The sequence below is a fragment of the Podarcis bocagei genome, assembly GCF_964188305.1.
Source record: "Podarcis bocagei genome assembly, chromosome: 12".
Lineage (NCBI taxonomy): Eukaryota > Metazoa > Chordata > Lepidosauria > Squamata > Lacertidae > Podarcis > Podarcis bocagei.
In genome coordinates, this window is record NC_138137.1 from 53,895,911 (window position 1) to 53,911,182 (window position 15,272).

The following is a 15,272-nucleotide window of genomic DNA, read 5'->3' on the forward strand; positions in this document are numbered from 1 at the left end:
AAATCAGTGAAATGTATAAACCTGAAAAGCGTGTGTGTGTGTGTATGAAAGATCAGAAAGCGAGAGCTAGATGGTATTGCAATAAGTTGTGCAGGAGATTCGGAGCTTCAACGTGGGTTAAGCTAGGTATGAGCTAGCAGGTAATATTTATGAATTCTGACTCTTTCTTCACATCGTTGGTGCCTTGTTTTATGTAATTACTGTATGGTATGATCTGCAGCCTGGCAAATTGCAGTGGCTGAAATGGCTACGGCCTTTGGTGGATGCCATAAACTCTTTGGTTTGGTAGTAGCTACTGAAAGACCTCTCCTCCTCTTATGAATTTGTCTGGTCCTCTTTTAAAACCGCCCAAGTTGGTGTCCATAATTGCCTCCTTGAGGAGTGAGCCTTAGATCACGTTTGTAATGGATGAGTCAAGGAGGAGGCGTATCAACAGCAATCACCGGTGAGAGCTAAGTGCAAGCAACATGTTCAGAGGTGTGTGCTACTGAATACCAGACAATGAACATGACAAAACAGGGGGGAACTGCTACTGTAAGCTTCCTGAAGACATCTGTCCTAAATTATTCCTGAAAACTATTCCTGAATTGATGCTTTTGAATTATGGTGCTGGAGGAGACTCTTGAGAGTCCCACGGACTGCAAGAAGACCAAACCTATCCATTCTTAAGGAAATCAGTCCTGAGTGCTCACTGGAAGGACAGATCCTGAAGCTGAGGCTCCACTACTTTGGCCACCTCATGAGAAGAGAAGACTCTCAGGGATGTTGCACTTCAGGTTTTGGGGAACTTTGGCCCTCCAGGTTTTGCTGAACTACAACTCCCACAACCCCTGGCTGTTGGTTATGCTTGCTGGGACTGATGGAACTGTAGTTCAGCCACATCGGGAAGGTCAAAGGGTGCCTCACACCTTCCATAGTTGCATCTTCCACTGCAGAACCTGTGATGAGCAGGTGGGGTTAGAGTGGTTGACCTCCGAGGTCCCTTCCAGTTCCAGCACTTGAAAGGTAAGTAAAGGACCCCAGTCAAAGGTGACTATGGGGTTGCAGTGCTCATCTCGCTGTTAGGCCAAGGGAGCTGGCGTTTCTGCATAGACAGCTTTCCGGGTCATGTGGCCAGCATGACTAAATTGCTTCTAGCGCAACGGGACACCGTGATGGAAACCAGAGCACACGGAAACACCGTTTACCTTCCCACTACAGCGGTACCTATTTATCTACTTGCACTGGTGTGCTTTCAAACTGCTAGGTTGGCAGGAGCAGGGACTGAGCAATGGGAGCTCACCCTGTCACGGGGATTCAAACCGCCAACCTTCTGATCAGCAAGCCCAAGAGGCTCAGTGGTTTAGACCACAGCACCACCTTCCATGACTCCAGGCAACATTCTGCAATCAGGGCATCTTTTCGAAGTGGCCAATACAGTGAGATAAACTTGTCCTGTAATACGTGTCCAGGTGTCTGGCACATTGTTTCAGAGGTCTGGGTTCCTGCTGTCTACTCACAACGCATATAAGCATCTCTTGGGGAAATCACAGGTTTGGCACAGGTAGCTCCTACTTCACATGAGATAACCACAGATTCCCCGCACTTGCCATTGCTAGCAGCTCTTAATTTGAGCCCCATGGGCACACCTGAGCCGAGCCCCATCATTCGTTGCCAGATCTGGGGTTTACTCCTCACAATGCAAAGTAATCCAGAACAGGAGGTGGTCCAGAATTAGCAGAAAAGACTTTTTGGTCTCTGGACAGGGCTAGGATGCCTGGACACGTTTTGATTCAGTTAAGTACTGACTGGGTTCTAGGGTGCTCAGGTAAAAGCATGGGAAATTCCCTGATGATCCTGTCCCTCAGATATTTTGCAAAGCAATCAGTGGGTTGAACATAATGATTAAAGATCTTACAGATTTCCACTCAAAGATGATTTTGGGTCCTGGTAAACAACACTTTCCCCTCTGAAACCCAAACCCTGCCCAATTTCACCACTAGATCAAGATATATCTCCAAATGCTGACATTGAGAAGTGGCTATTGCTGGTCCTGGAAGAATTCTGACAAATTCAAAAACCTATTTCCCTGCCATTCAAGCACAACCACACAATCAAATACAGTCACATTCAGGCAACTGTATCAACAGCCTGTGTCAAAATTTTCACATTTGTCTGTGATGATCAACACTCACATGATATACTGTATACTCTTATATAAAGTGCTTGGGGCTGATTGTCGCTGGTTGACCGACTTCTAGGAGCTGAAATCTGGGTTATGCGATTTCCAGCCAGATCTGGAGCACCGAACGGTCAAAACTCAGGAGCAGAGAGGGCTCTACTCTTGCCCAGAGCAAGCAGAGCTGCATGCATATTGAACCACATCGTTCCCCATCTGCACGCTTGATTTGCTTTGGATCGGGGAAGGCGTTTTATCCCCAGTAGCAACCCGGAATTCGCATCTACTTGCAGACGCCAAGACATTTGCCCAACTTGACCACTAGATACACCTGGCGAAAGGGAGTGTGCAAAACACACTCGAATATTCCCAAGTGACTACAGCCGACCTTAGATACTTCCTAAAATAGATATAATGCTTACACCCCGAGAAAGAAAGGATTCCACATGACAACACACCCAGTGGCTCTTCTTACTTCTTAATTATTTTACTGCGCCGTTTGAAAGCACCCAGCTTCCGCTTCTCCCCACGGGGAAAAACTGAAATAAGTCAATGAACTCTTAGCAAGCCAAACTTAACATGGGAACGCAATTTTGCATCTGTCCTCTTCTGGAACGAAACTCCTCATTTTCCAGGAAAACACTAAAGGAGGAAACAGTTGGGGGGGGGGGTTACACACGCCTGAGACGTTCATTTCGCCTTGTTTTAAAACTTGTCTTCAGCACTGCTCTTAAAACTATTTTACCTGTTATTGTGGTTTGCCTACCTTGAGACACGCGTAACAGGCAAGAGATAAATCAGCCAGCAGTATTGACTATAATTTCTATCATCTATCTATCTATCTATCTATCTATCTATCTATCTATCTATCTTGCATTCTGCCACTGAGTTTCCACCAGGACCCATTCCCACCTGCACCCCAAAAGCCCGGAATTCATCCTCCAAGAAAAGCGAAGGCGCACAAACAGAGAGTTGGCTTGGCACTTACTCGTGGTGTTGTACTTGACTCCGTTGAGGAACTCGGGGCAAGGTCTCTCCACCAGCTCCCCGGCGCTGGTCTTGGGCCAGCAGGTCCCGATCTGATCGGTGGTGGCGTTGCAGTAGGGACCTTCAAGTTAAAAGAGAGAAAAGGGAGTGACTGAAACCATCCGCGCTCCGTGCGCCCGGGCGCGCCGCGCCGGGACCCTCGCACCGAGAACCCCTCGAGAGACTCTCCCGGCCCTCTTCGCCCTCCCCTACCATCAAATCCATCCTGCAACAAATCGAGGAGACTGCAGTTCGCATCCAGCTCCTCGATGAAGTACTGGAGGACGATCGTCTCGTTCATGGTGGTCCCGTTCTGGAAGAGGAGGAGGAACAAGCTGGGCTGGTGTTCCAGGTTCCTTTCTCCCGTGGTTTTCTTTTGCCTCTTCCCCCTTTGCCAGAGAAGCAAAGCCTACTGGCTACATTCTCTCTCCCTTCCTCCCTGCTTCTGTCTTTTGGAGGGTGGGTGGACCCGACACAGAGAGATCTTCCCAAGCGCTCCTGCTTTAAACAGCAGCTCAGGAGCCAATAAAATCACAGCCGGTTTCTCAGGGAGGGTCTTTCTGCTCTCTCCTGCGCCTCCCTCCTGCTGACATTTGGCTGCTGTCTAATCCTGCTCTGTCCTGGCTATTGAGAGTAAGAGGAGAGGGGAGTCAGTCTCTCTCTCTCTCTCTCTCTCTCTCTCTCTCTCTCTCTGCGCCTCTCTGTATTGGCTTGATTATCCCCAGTGGCGTAGAGTGGGGGGTGCAGGGGGGGGCAGCCGCACCTGGCGCAACATCTGGGGGTTAGGGTTAGGGGGCGCAAATCCACGGGTTAGGGGGCGCAAATCCACGGGTTAGGGGGCGCAAATCCACGGGTTAGGGGGCGCAAATTACTTGCCTTGCCCCGGGTGCTGACAACCCACGCTACGCCACTGATTATCCCTTAAGCGACAAACATTTCCTGCGAAATCAGTGAGAAGCGGTTTCAAGGCGCAGCGCAAGACGAGACCAACCTCCCCTCGTGTCTCTGAAACCGAACCGACTCTTCCCTGCCAGGGGAGGATGTCCATGAGCATCGGTTCCTCCCGGCCCCCGTCAAACTGCTGCAGATCAGGAACCTTGGTGGGCAGCATCTCTCAGTGGCAAAGGATAAAGCACTCTGCACATGCCCCGGGACGCTCTTCTCCCCAGGCAGATTGCAAGCACGGGGAGGGAAAAACAGCGCAGCAGCTTATGGCAGAATTCGAGCTGATCTGAGGGAAATCCGTTTTTAGGGTTTGCTGAGTGTTGCAAGGCTCAGGAGATCTCTTCTCCCGAAGCTGTAGAAGGGAAAGGCAACAGCCAGAGGGGAAGCGATGTAGCTTAGTGGGGGTGGGGCATTTGCTTCGAATGCAGAAGCCATCGGGTTCAATGCCGATGCGGCAGTGTGGTGTAGTGGTTAGGGCATCAGACTAGGGTCTGGGAGACCAGGGTCAAATCCTCACTTGGCCACGAAGCTGGCTGCCTCTCAGTCCCTGCCTCTCAGCCTATTGTGGGGATTAAATGAGTTGGGGCAGAACCACGCATGCTAGCCTGAGCTCCTTAGAGAAAAAGTCAGGATATAAATGCAATCATAATAATTAATTATACCTTATGGAACAACCTGAACGGAGCAATTTGTGCATCTGTATTGTTTCTGCATTATTTACGCATTTTTGGTGTGCATAATTCCCAGCCTTTAAAAATAAACAAATCTTGATTCTAAATAAACAACTGGGATGGAGGTGGGTTCTGGGTGCAAGAAACAATTCCACATGGGAAGAAGCTCAATTGCCCTGGGACCTACCACTCAGGGTTGTTATGGGGATTAATTGAGGATGGGGAGAATTATGTGTGCCTCTTTGAGATCCTAGGAGGCACAGATGGGATATGAATGCAGCAAATAAAGACAGTGGTACCTCGGGTTAAGAACTTAATTAGTTCCGGAGGTCCGTTCTTAACCTGAAACTGTTCTTAACCTGAAGCACCACTTTAGCTAATGGGCCTCCCACTGCTGCCGTGCCACCGCCGTGCAATTTCTGTTCTCATCCTGAAACAAAGTTAGTAACCCAAGGTACTATTTCTGGGTTAACAGAGTCTGTAACCTGAAGCGTCTGTAACCTGAAGCGTCTGTAACCAGAGGTACCACTGTACTAGGGAATCCTGAGCTAGAGAAATCAAGGGTCTGACTCTGTAGAAAGCAGCTCCCTGTATTCCAATGTTCTAAGGGGCTCATTGCCTTTCCCCAGCACTGAGTGTGCCGGCTTCCCTCTGGCAAACATCTGATCATGCTGAAATCCAGGAGAGCTGTGATTAATGTAGGCCAGACACCCACATTGCATGGCCTCCACACTCTGTGTTTTCTCTATAATTCAGGAGGGACATGGAAGACAGGGAGGGAGTGCTAAGCCTGAAGTGGGGGGTGGGGTCTTCTAACTCCAAGGGCCACACAGCTTTCTGGGCAACTTTCCAGGGGCCGCATGCGAGTGGGCTCTGAGGCAAAGCAACCAATGTAAATGTTAAATGTAAAGGGACCCCTGAACATTAGGTCCAGTCGTGGCCAACTCTGGGGTTGCGGCGCTCATCTTGCTTTACTGGCTGAGGGAGCAGGTGTACAGCTTCCAGGTCATGTGGCCAGCATGAGTAAGCCGCTTCTGGCAAACCAGAGCAGCGCACGGAAACGCCGTTTACCTTCCCGCCAGAGCTGTACCTATTTATCTACTTGCACTCTGACGTGCTTTTGAACTGCTAGGTTGACAGGAGCAGGGACCGAACAACGGGAGCTCACCCCGTTGCGGGGATTTGAACCGCCGACCTTCTGATCGGCAAGTCCTAGACTCTGTGGTTTAACCCACAGCACCACCCGTAAGTGTTACTTCTGTACAATAGGCTCATCTCAATACGCTGGTTTCTCCATCCAGACAAACAGAAAAACACGGTCAGAGCTGCAAGTGTGCCCATTTCATTTGCACAAAAGCATTCCATGAGGGTGCAAAGCAGGGCAAGGGAGGGGCGTGGCCTGCAGAGAAAGGGTGTGGCTTGAGAGAGGGTGCATGGCCACTCATCTTCCCACCCTTCCTGGGGACAGGAGGGAGCCGGAAGTAAACCACAGCAAGAAAGCTGGAGTTAACTCCTCATTAGCAAAACAGGATCCGCACAGGAGTGTCAGGTCTAAGGAGCACAGCAACTCAGGTCTTGCCCCAATGAAGCAGTTGCTGGGACTAAAGATTCCTGCCTCCCCACAGCCAGATATCTCTCCTCCTCTCCAGGGTCCCCCCCCCCCCAAGCAATCAGAGACTCCGTCTGCATATCTGTCTTCGCTCCTCGTGCTTCGTGCCTCTCTTGGTCCTGGGAAACCAGGGGGAGGGGAGCTTGTTGCAGAAGGAGGAGGAGACCCCCTTGCTTCTTCACCAGCCTGACTCATCTCTGCCCCTTGTCCTCCCTCCTCCCCTGCTTCAGCTTCTGCCTCTGATTCTGGACTGCTCTCTACCACAGCCTCTCCCTGCTCACTAAACCCTGTAAACTCTTCAAGTTCTGACACCTCCTCTTTCCAGTCTCTTCCTCTGACCCCTCATCATCATCATCCCACCACCACTTCCTTGGCTCTGAGCCTTCTTCCCTTGAGGGTTTCCCAGCTGGTTCCTGTGGGAATGTTCATGGATACAGGAGAGGATATATTGTTTGATTATAGCCTTTCCAACTTGTGTTAACAAGTTCACAATTTAGCAGAGTAACATTCCCCCTTTTAAACTCACAGCAGATGCGTTTACTCAGGCTCGCTAAAGCCTCTATAATAACTGTTCTGGTATTTTCCCCTTATTCCCTCATAAAAGATAAGACAAGACACAGTCTTCTATAAAAGTATAAAAAGAGTTTACTCACTCACATTCTGTTCACAATTGGATCCCAGAAGTCAGACTTATCTTAGAAAAGTAACATACACCTGGAAACTATCTCATAAGGAGACAGTCCCTTTGTCATCCCTTGGCTGGAGGCCAAGAGAGCATCTTTGGCTAAGCAGATGTTGCTTCTTCGACGAAAGTAGTCACACAGAGAGAGATGGCTGCCCTGCCCTGTGCTTTTGTCGTTACCTGCACAGGTGAGGCCACGCCCACCTCTAGTCACATGCAGAGGAAGTCTGTCCCAGCCCAGAAGGAAACAGGAAGTTTACCTGCTGGCTGGACAAACATTCCTCCCCCTGTGTAAACATGTTCACTCTAGGAATGTTGTACTTGACTGCTCTTGTGTTCCACATCCCACAGTTCCTCCCACCATTCCTCTACATCCAACCAGCCCATGACAGGCAATGGCAGAGGAAGCCGCTCGGGTGCCTGGGGCGGTGTGCCCAGGGGCGGGGAGAGCCACCCATAGGAGCCACCCACTCAGCAGCCCTAAAGCTGGGGGGGGGGAGGAAGTGGGTGGGCCGTTTGGGTAGCATGGAGCCTGCGCATGCCCAAGCCAGGAGAGACATGTGGCTTGGGCGCGCTGCAGGCCCTGAAGTCAGTGCCACCCGGCATTTTGTCACCCCCTCAGTGGTGACACCCGGAGTGGCCCGCACCCACTGCACCCCCCTTCCTCCGCCCATGATGATGTTAGGATATTTCCGTTCCACCTTAAAAGGGAGCAGGTTTTGTGAGTCAGAGTCTGCGTATTTCCTGTTTCACAGGATGTTTCTGTTGTGTCTTTTGTTTTCACTCTCTCTGTGTCAGAGACACTGAAGCAGGCAGTCATGTTTTTCTTTCTTCTGATCAACGCAGAATAAAACTTGTAAATAATGCTCTCCTGAGTGCGACTTCTGCTGTTCATTATCTGCTGATAGAGAGTGTGCATCGGCTCTAGAATGTGGCAGGCTATTTCTGGAGCTCATGTCACTAATTGCTGATACTGCGTGCCTACGGGAGATCGATGGATCGTCCGGCAGTCGGCTTGGGGGCCATGATGGACTTTATCTCCCTGGCAGTATCCCAACAGATGACAGGTGGAAAAGACTTAAGAAGCACCTTGAACACAGCATGGCTGCTCGCCTCCCTGCCCTGGGGTGGAGAAGACAAGCAGCAACGTTTTGAGGAGTGTCCTGGCTCTTCCGGAGTTAAGTGAGGGCGGGGGGCATTCTGGCAATGGTGAAAGTTGGGGGCAGGGAGTGGAACATTCCTGCTTCACCTCAGATGGTGAAATGGCACGGGCCTCCCCCTATCTCTGAAGCAAGGAATTCGAAGATATTGACAGCACTGTTCCCTTGTGTGGCAATGTCCTGCACTACTAGAGTCTGATCACAGGCCTCACTTCCCCTTGTTATCAACAGAGAAGGAGCACACAAGGGCTGCTTGGTTAGGGTTACCAGACGTCCCCGGATCTGCAAATCTGTCCCCGGACAAATTCCGTCCCTGGAATGTGGCCAGATTGGCAAATCTGTCCCCGGGAAACGTGGCAGCGGCAGCCTCAGCAGCCCAGAGCCAGGCTGGTAGCACAGTTGTCTCTGGCTGGTTCCGGACTGCTGACTGCCGCTCCACTGCCAAAGGGGAACCGGGGACGTCGAGCGGTACAGATCTCCTGCCCCCTTCTCCCTTTGTTTTGACTGATGGGGGAGGCTCGGGAGTTGCGGGTGGGCGGTTGTTGCCCAGGAGTGGCGCAAGGCATGTGGTCTCTCTGCCAGGCAAAGCACAAAGCCCTTCTTTCGCACCCTGTGAAACATAAATGCGCAGAAATTTTTAAAAACTGGGCAAGGGCGCACCACCTGCCCATGACTTCTGAGCCTCCCCCAATCTCCTGTTTCCTTCCCCCTTTGTTTTGACAGATCGGGGGAGGCTCGGGAGCCGTGGGCAGGCACCATTGCCCAGGTTTTTTAAAAAAAACTGTGCATTTATGTTTCACAGGGTGTGAAAGAAGGGTGTTGCACCTTTATACAATATGCATGTGTGCTTGGGCCCAGGGTCTTTTGCCTCACCATCCCCACTACTGACACCCTGTTGCTACTCAGCTTCCAAAAAAAAAAAAAAAAAAAGTGTTCCCAGATTCATTGGGGTGAAAAGACTGTTAACCATTTGCTTGGTTGCATTACACAATTATGCCATGGGACAGAGACTCGCCTGAGAGTTTACAAGGTGCCTGCTGGTTGCTAAGTGATAGTGTCCTGCCCTCCCAATTACTAAGCCTTGCACCTTTCATCGCACACTGAAATCCCACAATGTTATGTGCGTGGATACATATTGCAACGAGCTCAATTAGCTAAACGGCTTGAATAATGAGAGCGTTTTGATGGGCTTAGATCCCTGATGTGGGGCTGCTGGCAGTGGCCTCACCTCCGGGTCATGTTAACACGAGGGAGACCCCACTGAAAGGTGTGGGGCATTGTAAGAAGGGAAATGCCTTGGGTAGCTAAGCCGGTGTTCATCTTTGTAATTTTGGCTCAGCATTACCCAGCGTTGGGAATTGAAATGTCAGCCGGGGTTCCGTGAGGAATGTTCTGAACTTAAGTCCTGCTAGATCATGGGTAGGCAAACTAAGGCCTGGGGGCCAGATCCGGCCCAATTGCCTTCTAAATTTGGTCTGTGGGTGGTCCGGGAATCAGCGTGTTTTTACATGAGTAGAATGTGTCCTTTTATTTAAAACACATCTCTGGGTTATTTGTGGGGCCTGCCAGGTGTTTTCACATGAGTAGAGTGTGTCCTTTTATTTAAAATGCATCTCTGTGAAAAAGGTACTTAAATGTACTTTTCCTAAAAAACCAGAGGCCTTTCTCTTGGGCATTGTCGGCCAATTGGTGTCAAAGAGGGATAGAACTTTCTTTATGTATGCTACTACAGCAGCAAGAATACTTATCGCGAAGTACTGGAAAACACAAGATCTACCCACTCTGGAAGAATGGCAGATGAAAGTGATGGACTATATGACATTGGCCGAGATGACAGGCAGAATCCGTGATCAACGAATGGAGACGGTGGCAGAAGAGTGGAGAAAATTTAAAAGCTATCTTAAGGACCAATATAAACTTAATGAATGTTAAAATGTTCTGGTTCCCAGAAACAAAGGGATACAGTGACATAAGGTCAGATTATAGAGAGTACTAAGAGGACAGAGGTGGAGAGTAACAATTGGGAGTTGCTATAAAAATATGGACATTGGGATGCAGAAAGGGGAGGTATGGGGAAGTCTGAGAAAAGAGGTTTACGAAAATAGGGGATGAAACTATACATGTATGTTTGTTCTTTTAAGTGTTTGTTTGTTGTTTAAAACTTTGTAAAACCAATAAAAAATTATATCATATTTAAAATGCATCTCTGGGTTACTTGTGGGGCATAGGAATTCGTTCATCCCCCCCCTCAAATATAGTCCGGCCCCCCACAAGGTCTGAGGGACAGTGGACCATCCCCCTGCTCAAAACGTCTGCTGACCCCTGTGCTAGATCATATCAGACCACCTGGTCCAGCATTCTTTCTTCATATTGGCTGAAAGGATGCTTCTGTAAAGTTCACAAGCAGGGCATGAAGCCAATAGCCCTTTTCTTCCGTTCCCACCAAAGCAAATGGTGCTAAGAACATAGGAGGAGACTGCTGGATGTAGCCAACCGCCCATCTAGACCAGTGTTCTATTCTCACAGTGGCCGGCCAGATGCTTGAGGGAATAAGCTATAAGCAGGAGCCGAACACAGGAGCCCTTCTGTGGTGTCCAGAAACTGGTACTCAAAAACATTACTGTCTCCAACTGTGGATGCAGAGCATGGACATCATGGCTGGTACCCATCAGTAGCCTTCCCCTCCATAAATTGGTCCAATCTTCTTTTAAAGCCATCCGAGTTGATGGCCATCACTGCTTCCTGGGGGAGTGTTCCACTTTCTTAGTGCCAAACATTGTTTCATGAACTTCAATCATGCCATTTTTCTACACTAAAGGTAAAGGTAAAGGGACCACTGACCATTAGGTCCAGTCGTGACCGACTCTGGGGTTGCGGTGCTCATCTCGCTTTATTGGCCAAGGGAGCCGGCGTACAGCTTCTGGGTCATGTGGCCAGCATGACTAAGCCGCTTCTGACGAACCAGAGCAGCGCACGGAAACGCCGTTTACCTTCCCGCCAGAGCGGTACCTATTTATCTACTTGCACTTTGACATGCTTTTGAACTGCTAGGTTGGCAGGAGCAGGGACTGAGCAATGGGAGCTCACGCCATTGCGGGGATTTGAACCGCCGACCTTCTGATCAGGCTCTGTAGTTTAACCCACAGCGCCACCCGCGTCCCTTTTCTACACTATCATGTCCCAAATGCTGCAACCTTTCCTCATAATGGATCTACTCCATTTCCTTGATGATGATGATGATGACGACAACAACAACAACATGTACTGTCATACCTTGGGTTAAATATGCTTCAAGTTGAGTGTTTTCAGGTTGCGTTCCACGGCGACCCGGAAGTAACAGAATGGGTTACTTCCGGGTTTTGCCACTTGCGCATGTGCAGATGCTCAAAATGACATCAACGCGCATGTGCAGAAGCAGCAAATCGCGACCCATGCATGTGCAGACGCAGGTTGCGTTCTGCTCAGGATGTGAATGGGGCTCCGGAGTGGATCCCATTCGCACCCAGAGGTACCACTGTATTTAATTATGGGGTATCAGAGTTTTTAGGGGGCTAACCAGGCTGGGATAGCAGGCTTGTTGGTTTTTGAATGTCTGATGTAGATTTTTTTCCATTTCGTTGTTCTGTATGGGACAATGACAATAAAGATTATCATATCATTTCGTAACAACAACTTATTAATATGCCACCCATCTGACTGGGTTGCCCCAGCCACTCTGGGCAGCTCCCAACAAATTAAAACACAGCAAGACATCAAACACTTCCCGATACAGGATACTTCTTGCAGTGAGGGAACCGCCAGAAGGCCCTTGGCACTGGACTTCAGTGTCCAGGCAGAACAATGGGGGTGGAGATGCTTCTTCAGGTATACTGGACCGAAGCCATTTGGGGCTTTAAGACATAACTCCGTGCCATCCAATATCCTTTCTTCCTTTGATTTTGATGCGGCTATATCTCATAATTTGCATACAGAATGTCAGGGACTGGAATGAGGGGGACTGGGCTGAGGAGGAATGGTGGAGACTGCCCCCCTCCTCCTCTTGAACCTTCCAGATAAGGGGAAGATATTGATTTGCAGCAGTTCTTTGAGGAAGGTCACAGCTCAGAGACAGGTGAACAGAAGAGTTGGGAGGAGTTGGGAGAAGAGGGGGGGGGGAGAGAGAGAGACAGAGCAGCCAGCTGACACCTTATCACTGGACAGCATTCCTGACTTCCCTTCTCCCAGAACCCGGCGTGCATTGAAAGTGAAAGAGCAAAAGACTCAGAGACAATTAACCCCTGGTGGCCACCGTAAAGGGAAATGCTGTTGCTAAGAAGAGAGTGTGGAGGAGCCCAGTTGGAGCAACGCCATTGTCCGAGTGGTTGCCCCTCTGTATATCTCTCTGAATTGTGAATAAATACATTAGTAAGAAGAACGTTGAAGACTCCCTGGAAAAGACCCTGATGTTGGGAAAGATGGAGGGCACAAGGAGAAGGGGACGACAGAGGAAGAGATGGTTGGACAGTGTTCTCAAAGCTACCAGCATGAGTTTGACCAAACTGCAGGAGGCAGTGGAAGACAGGAGTGCCTGGCATGCTCTGGTCCATGGGGTCACGAAGAGTCGGACACGACTAAACGACTAAACAACAACAAGAACAACGTTTTGTTTTTCCATTTCTGGCATCCAGTCAGGAAGGAGGACGATTGGAGTCCTTTTGAAGTCTGACACAGAAGATCCCAGGTGCAATCCTAGTTTCCAAACAAGACTGGGAGAGTCCTCTGTCTGAAACCACAGAGAGCTCCTGAGAATCAGTGTGGACATCATAGCTGCTAGTCAGGATGGTTATATTCTGTCTCCATAGTTGCAATGCTTCTGAATGCCTGTTGCTGGAAACTGCAGGAGGGGAGAGGAACTTGAATTCTGCTTATGCATTTCCTACTGGCAATTGTTCAGTCCCTGTGAGAGCAGGGACCTGGAATAGACAGGTCATTGGCCTGATCCACCAACATCTTCTTATGTTCTTAATGAACCGGATAGACCAAAAGTCTGAGGCATCTTCCTGCACTACTTGCTGTGCTGGGCCCGGGGTTAACCCATGAAACGCAGTCCAGGACCGGTCCAGAATCCGAAGGTTCCGCTAGGAGTCAGACCGACAGGGTCGAGGCAGGACACGAGGCAGGAAACCAGGCAAGGACAGGTACAGGATCTCAGGCAGGATCTGGTATACACCAATGTTGCTCCCGCAACCTGGAGCAAGGTCCGACAGCCTTTTATCTTTGTCGGGGTAACGGCCGGTCCTGATCTCCCGGCAACTCACCTCCCTGTTTTGCCCGAAGGCGAGCACTCCTCCTGCAAGTACTCAGGTCTCTCCTTCTCTCAGACCTCAGTCTCTGCAGCTCAGGAGAAGTCAGTGGGTTACTAGACCCAGGGGCCGCCTCAGCCTCCCCTGACCCAACCGATAGTGGAGCAGCTGTAAATGATGGCCCAGTTGAGGGCAATGAGGTCATTCCCGCATCTGGAGCCAGGGCAGGCTCAGGCCCCTGACTCGGCCCAGCTGGGGTTTGTTGCAGGGGAACCTGTGCAGACTGGGGCACTTCAGAATCAGGCCCCAGACTTGGGTCAGGTGATGCCTGAGGCAAAGGATCTGGTACAGACTGAGACTCCTCTGGTTCCGAGTCTGAGCCCGAGTCCCAGGCCATCACACTCGCTGGTGAAAGCTCCGAGGTCCCAGAATCAGGGACCACCAGCCAGATATTAGGGAAATGGAATGACAACTTTTTGACTCCCAACACTACTGATGAAGAGCAGTTTGGCCATCACTGAAAATACAGCTGGGGGCTCAGAGGGACCCTTCATCTCTGAAACAGTCAGGTATTGCTTATATTCTTGGTTGTCACAGCCTTATCTAACTCCCTTCCTTGACGAGCGCTTGTCTTTTTCTTAGCTGACAAGCTGGCATCTGCAGCGCAAGCAGATTCCTATTACGGAATGAAAAATGACAACCTGGGAGGGTTTGTCAAGGAAAAAATAAAAACAAATAAAGTGTCAATATGCAGATTCCTCGCAGTAATTCTTCACGCTGCAACAAAAACGGGAAAGAAATATTTACTGCTTTCAGAAGAAGAGACTGCAATAGGGCAAATATTTTATTTTATTTTAAAGAGAATGATTCACAACAACACCCTGGCTATATTTTATCCGGGGGTGAGCACATTTTGCCATTCCCCAGTCCTATAAAAACTGTGCGAGTGAATCCTATTACATGAGAAGAATTATGTTAGTCGTGCTGGGAAACTATAAAGAAACTGCGCCAAAATGATATCTGGGCACAACATTGTCAATTTTTGAAGCTAACCCATTAAAAGGTGCTAAGAATGAATGCGTGAAAAACCGCTATATTGAACCTTGCATTATTCCACCCTCATTTTTCTATTAGCTTCTTTGCATTTTAAGTAGCACTGCAGTTTTTGTGATGGTGTTTTGGCCTAGGATGCGGTGAATACACAGTGTGAAGGGCAGACACATTTCCCCAACCTGGGGGCTGCCAACATTGCGTACTCCAGGTGTTGATGGACTTTGAGTCCCATCATCCCTGACCATTGGCCATGCTGGCTGGGGCTGATGGAAGGTGGAGTCCCACATCTGGACCCTCTTTGATACGCCTGCCCCTCTCCATCGTCACACACGCAATTGGGTCAGAGAAAACGTGTTCTCCCTAGCAAAGAGCGCGTGTTGTGGTGGGGGATACGAGCCACCCCATTGTTGCCGGGCGGATTTGTGGAGGGACCCAGGCAGTGAATTGGTTAATCGGGTCACTGGGGAGAACTGCTTGTTGCCAGTTTTGAAGGAGGGGTCAGAGGTTTTAAATACTGGTGGCCCAACTTTGAGCATTCTCTTGGCTGCTTGCACCGGATCACCCGCCCACCCTCCCTGTATTGGGGGGGTTGTTCGCTTGACCTTGCTATGCCTGTCATGGGGTCGTCTGCTTTGAGGCAGGGGCCTGGTAGGAATTTGTCCATTTGGCTGATTGGCTGGTGCCAT

General features: G+C 49.7%; 1 protein-coding gene across 5 annotated transcripts in view; it reads right to left on the bottom strand.

The window, feature by feature from the left end:
* Window positions 1–15,272, bottom strand: part of CRHR2 (corticotropin releasing hormone receptor 2) — a 201,920-nt gene that overhangs the window by 135,367 nt on the left and 51,281 nt on the right. For 3 of the 5 annotated variants that reach the window (XM_081163804.1, XM_081163801.1, XM_081163805.1), the window contains one exon: window positions 3,147–3,266. In XM_081163804.1, the coding sequence (XP_081019930.1) occupies window positions 3,147–3,266 (120 nt within the window). Of the gene's footprint in view, window positions 1–3,146; window positions 3,267–3,397; window positions 3,882–15,272 lie in introns of those variants that run through there. The other 2 variants (XM_081163803.1, XM_081163802.1) reach the window with 2 other exon arrangements.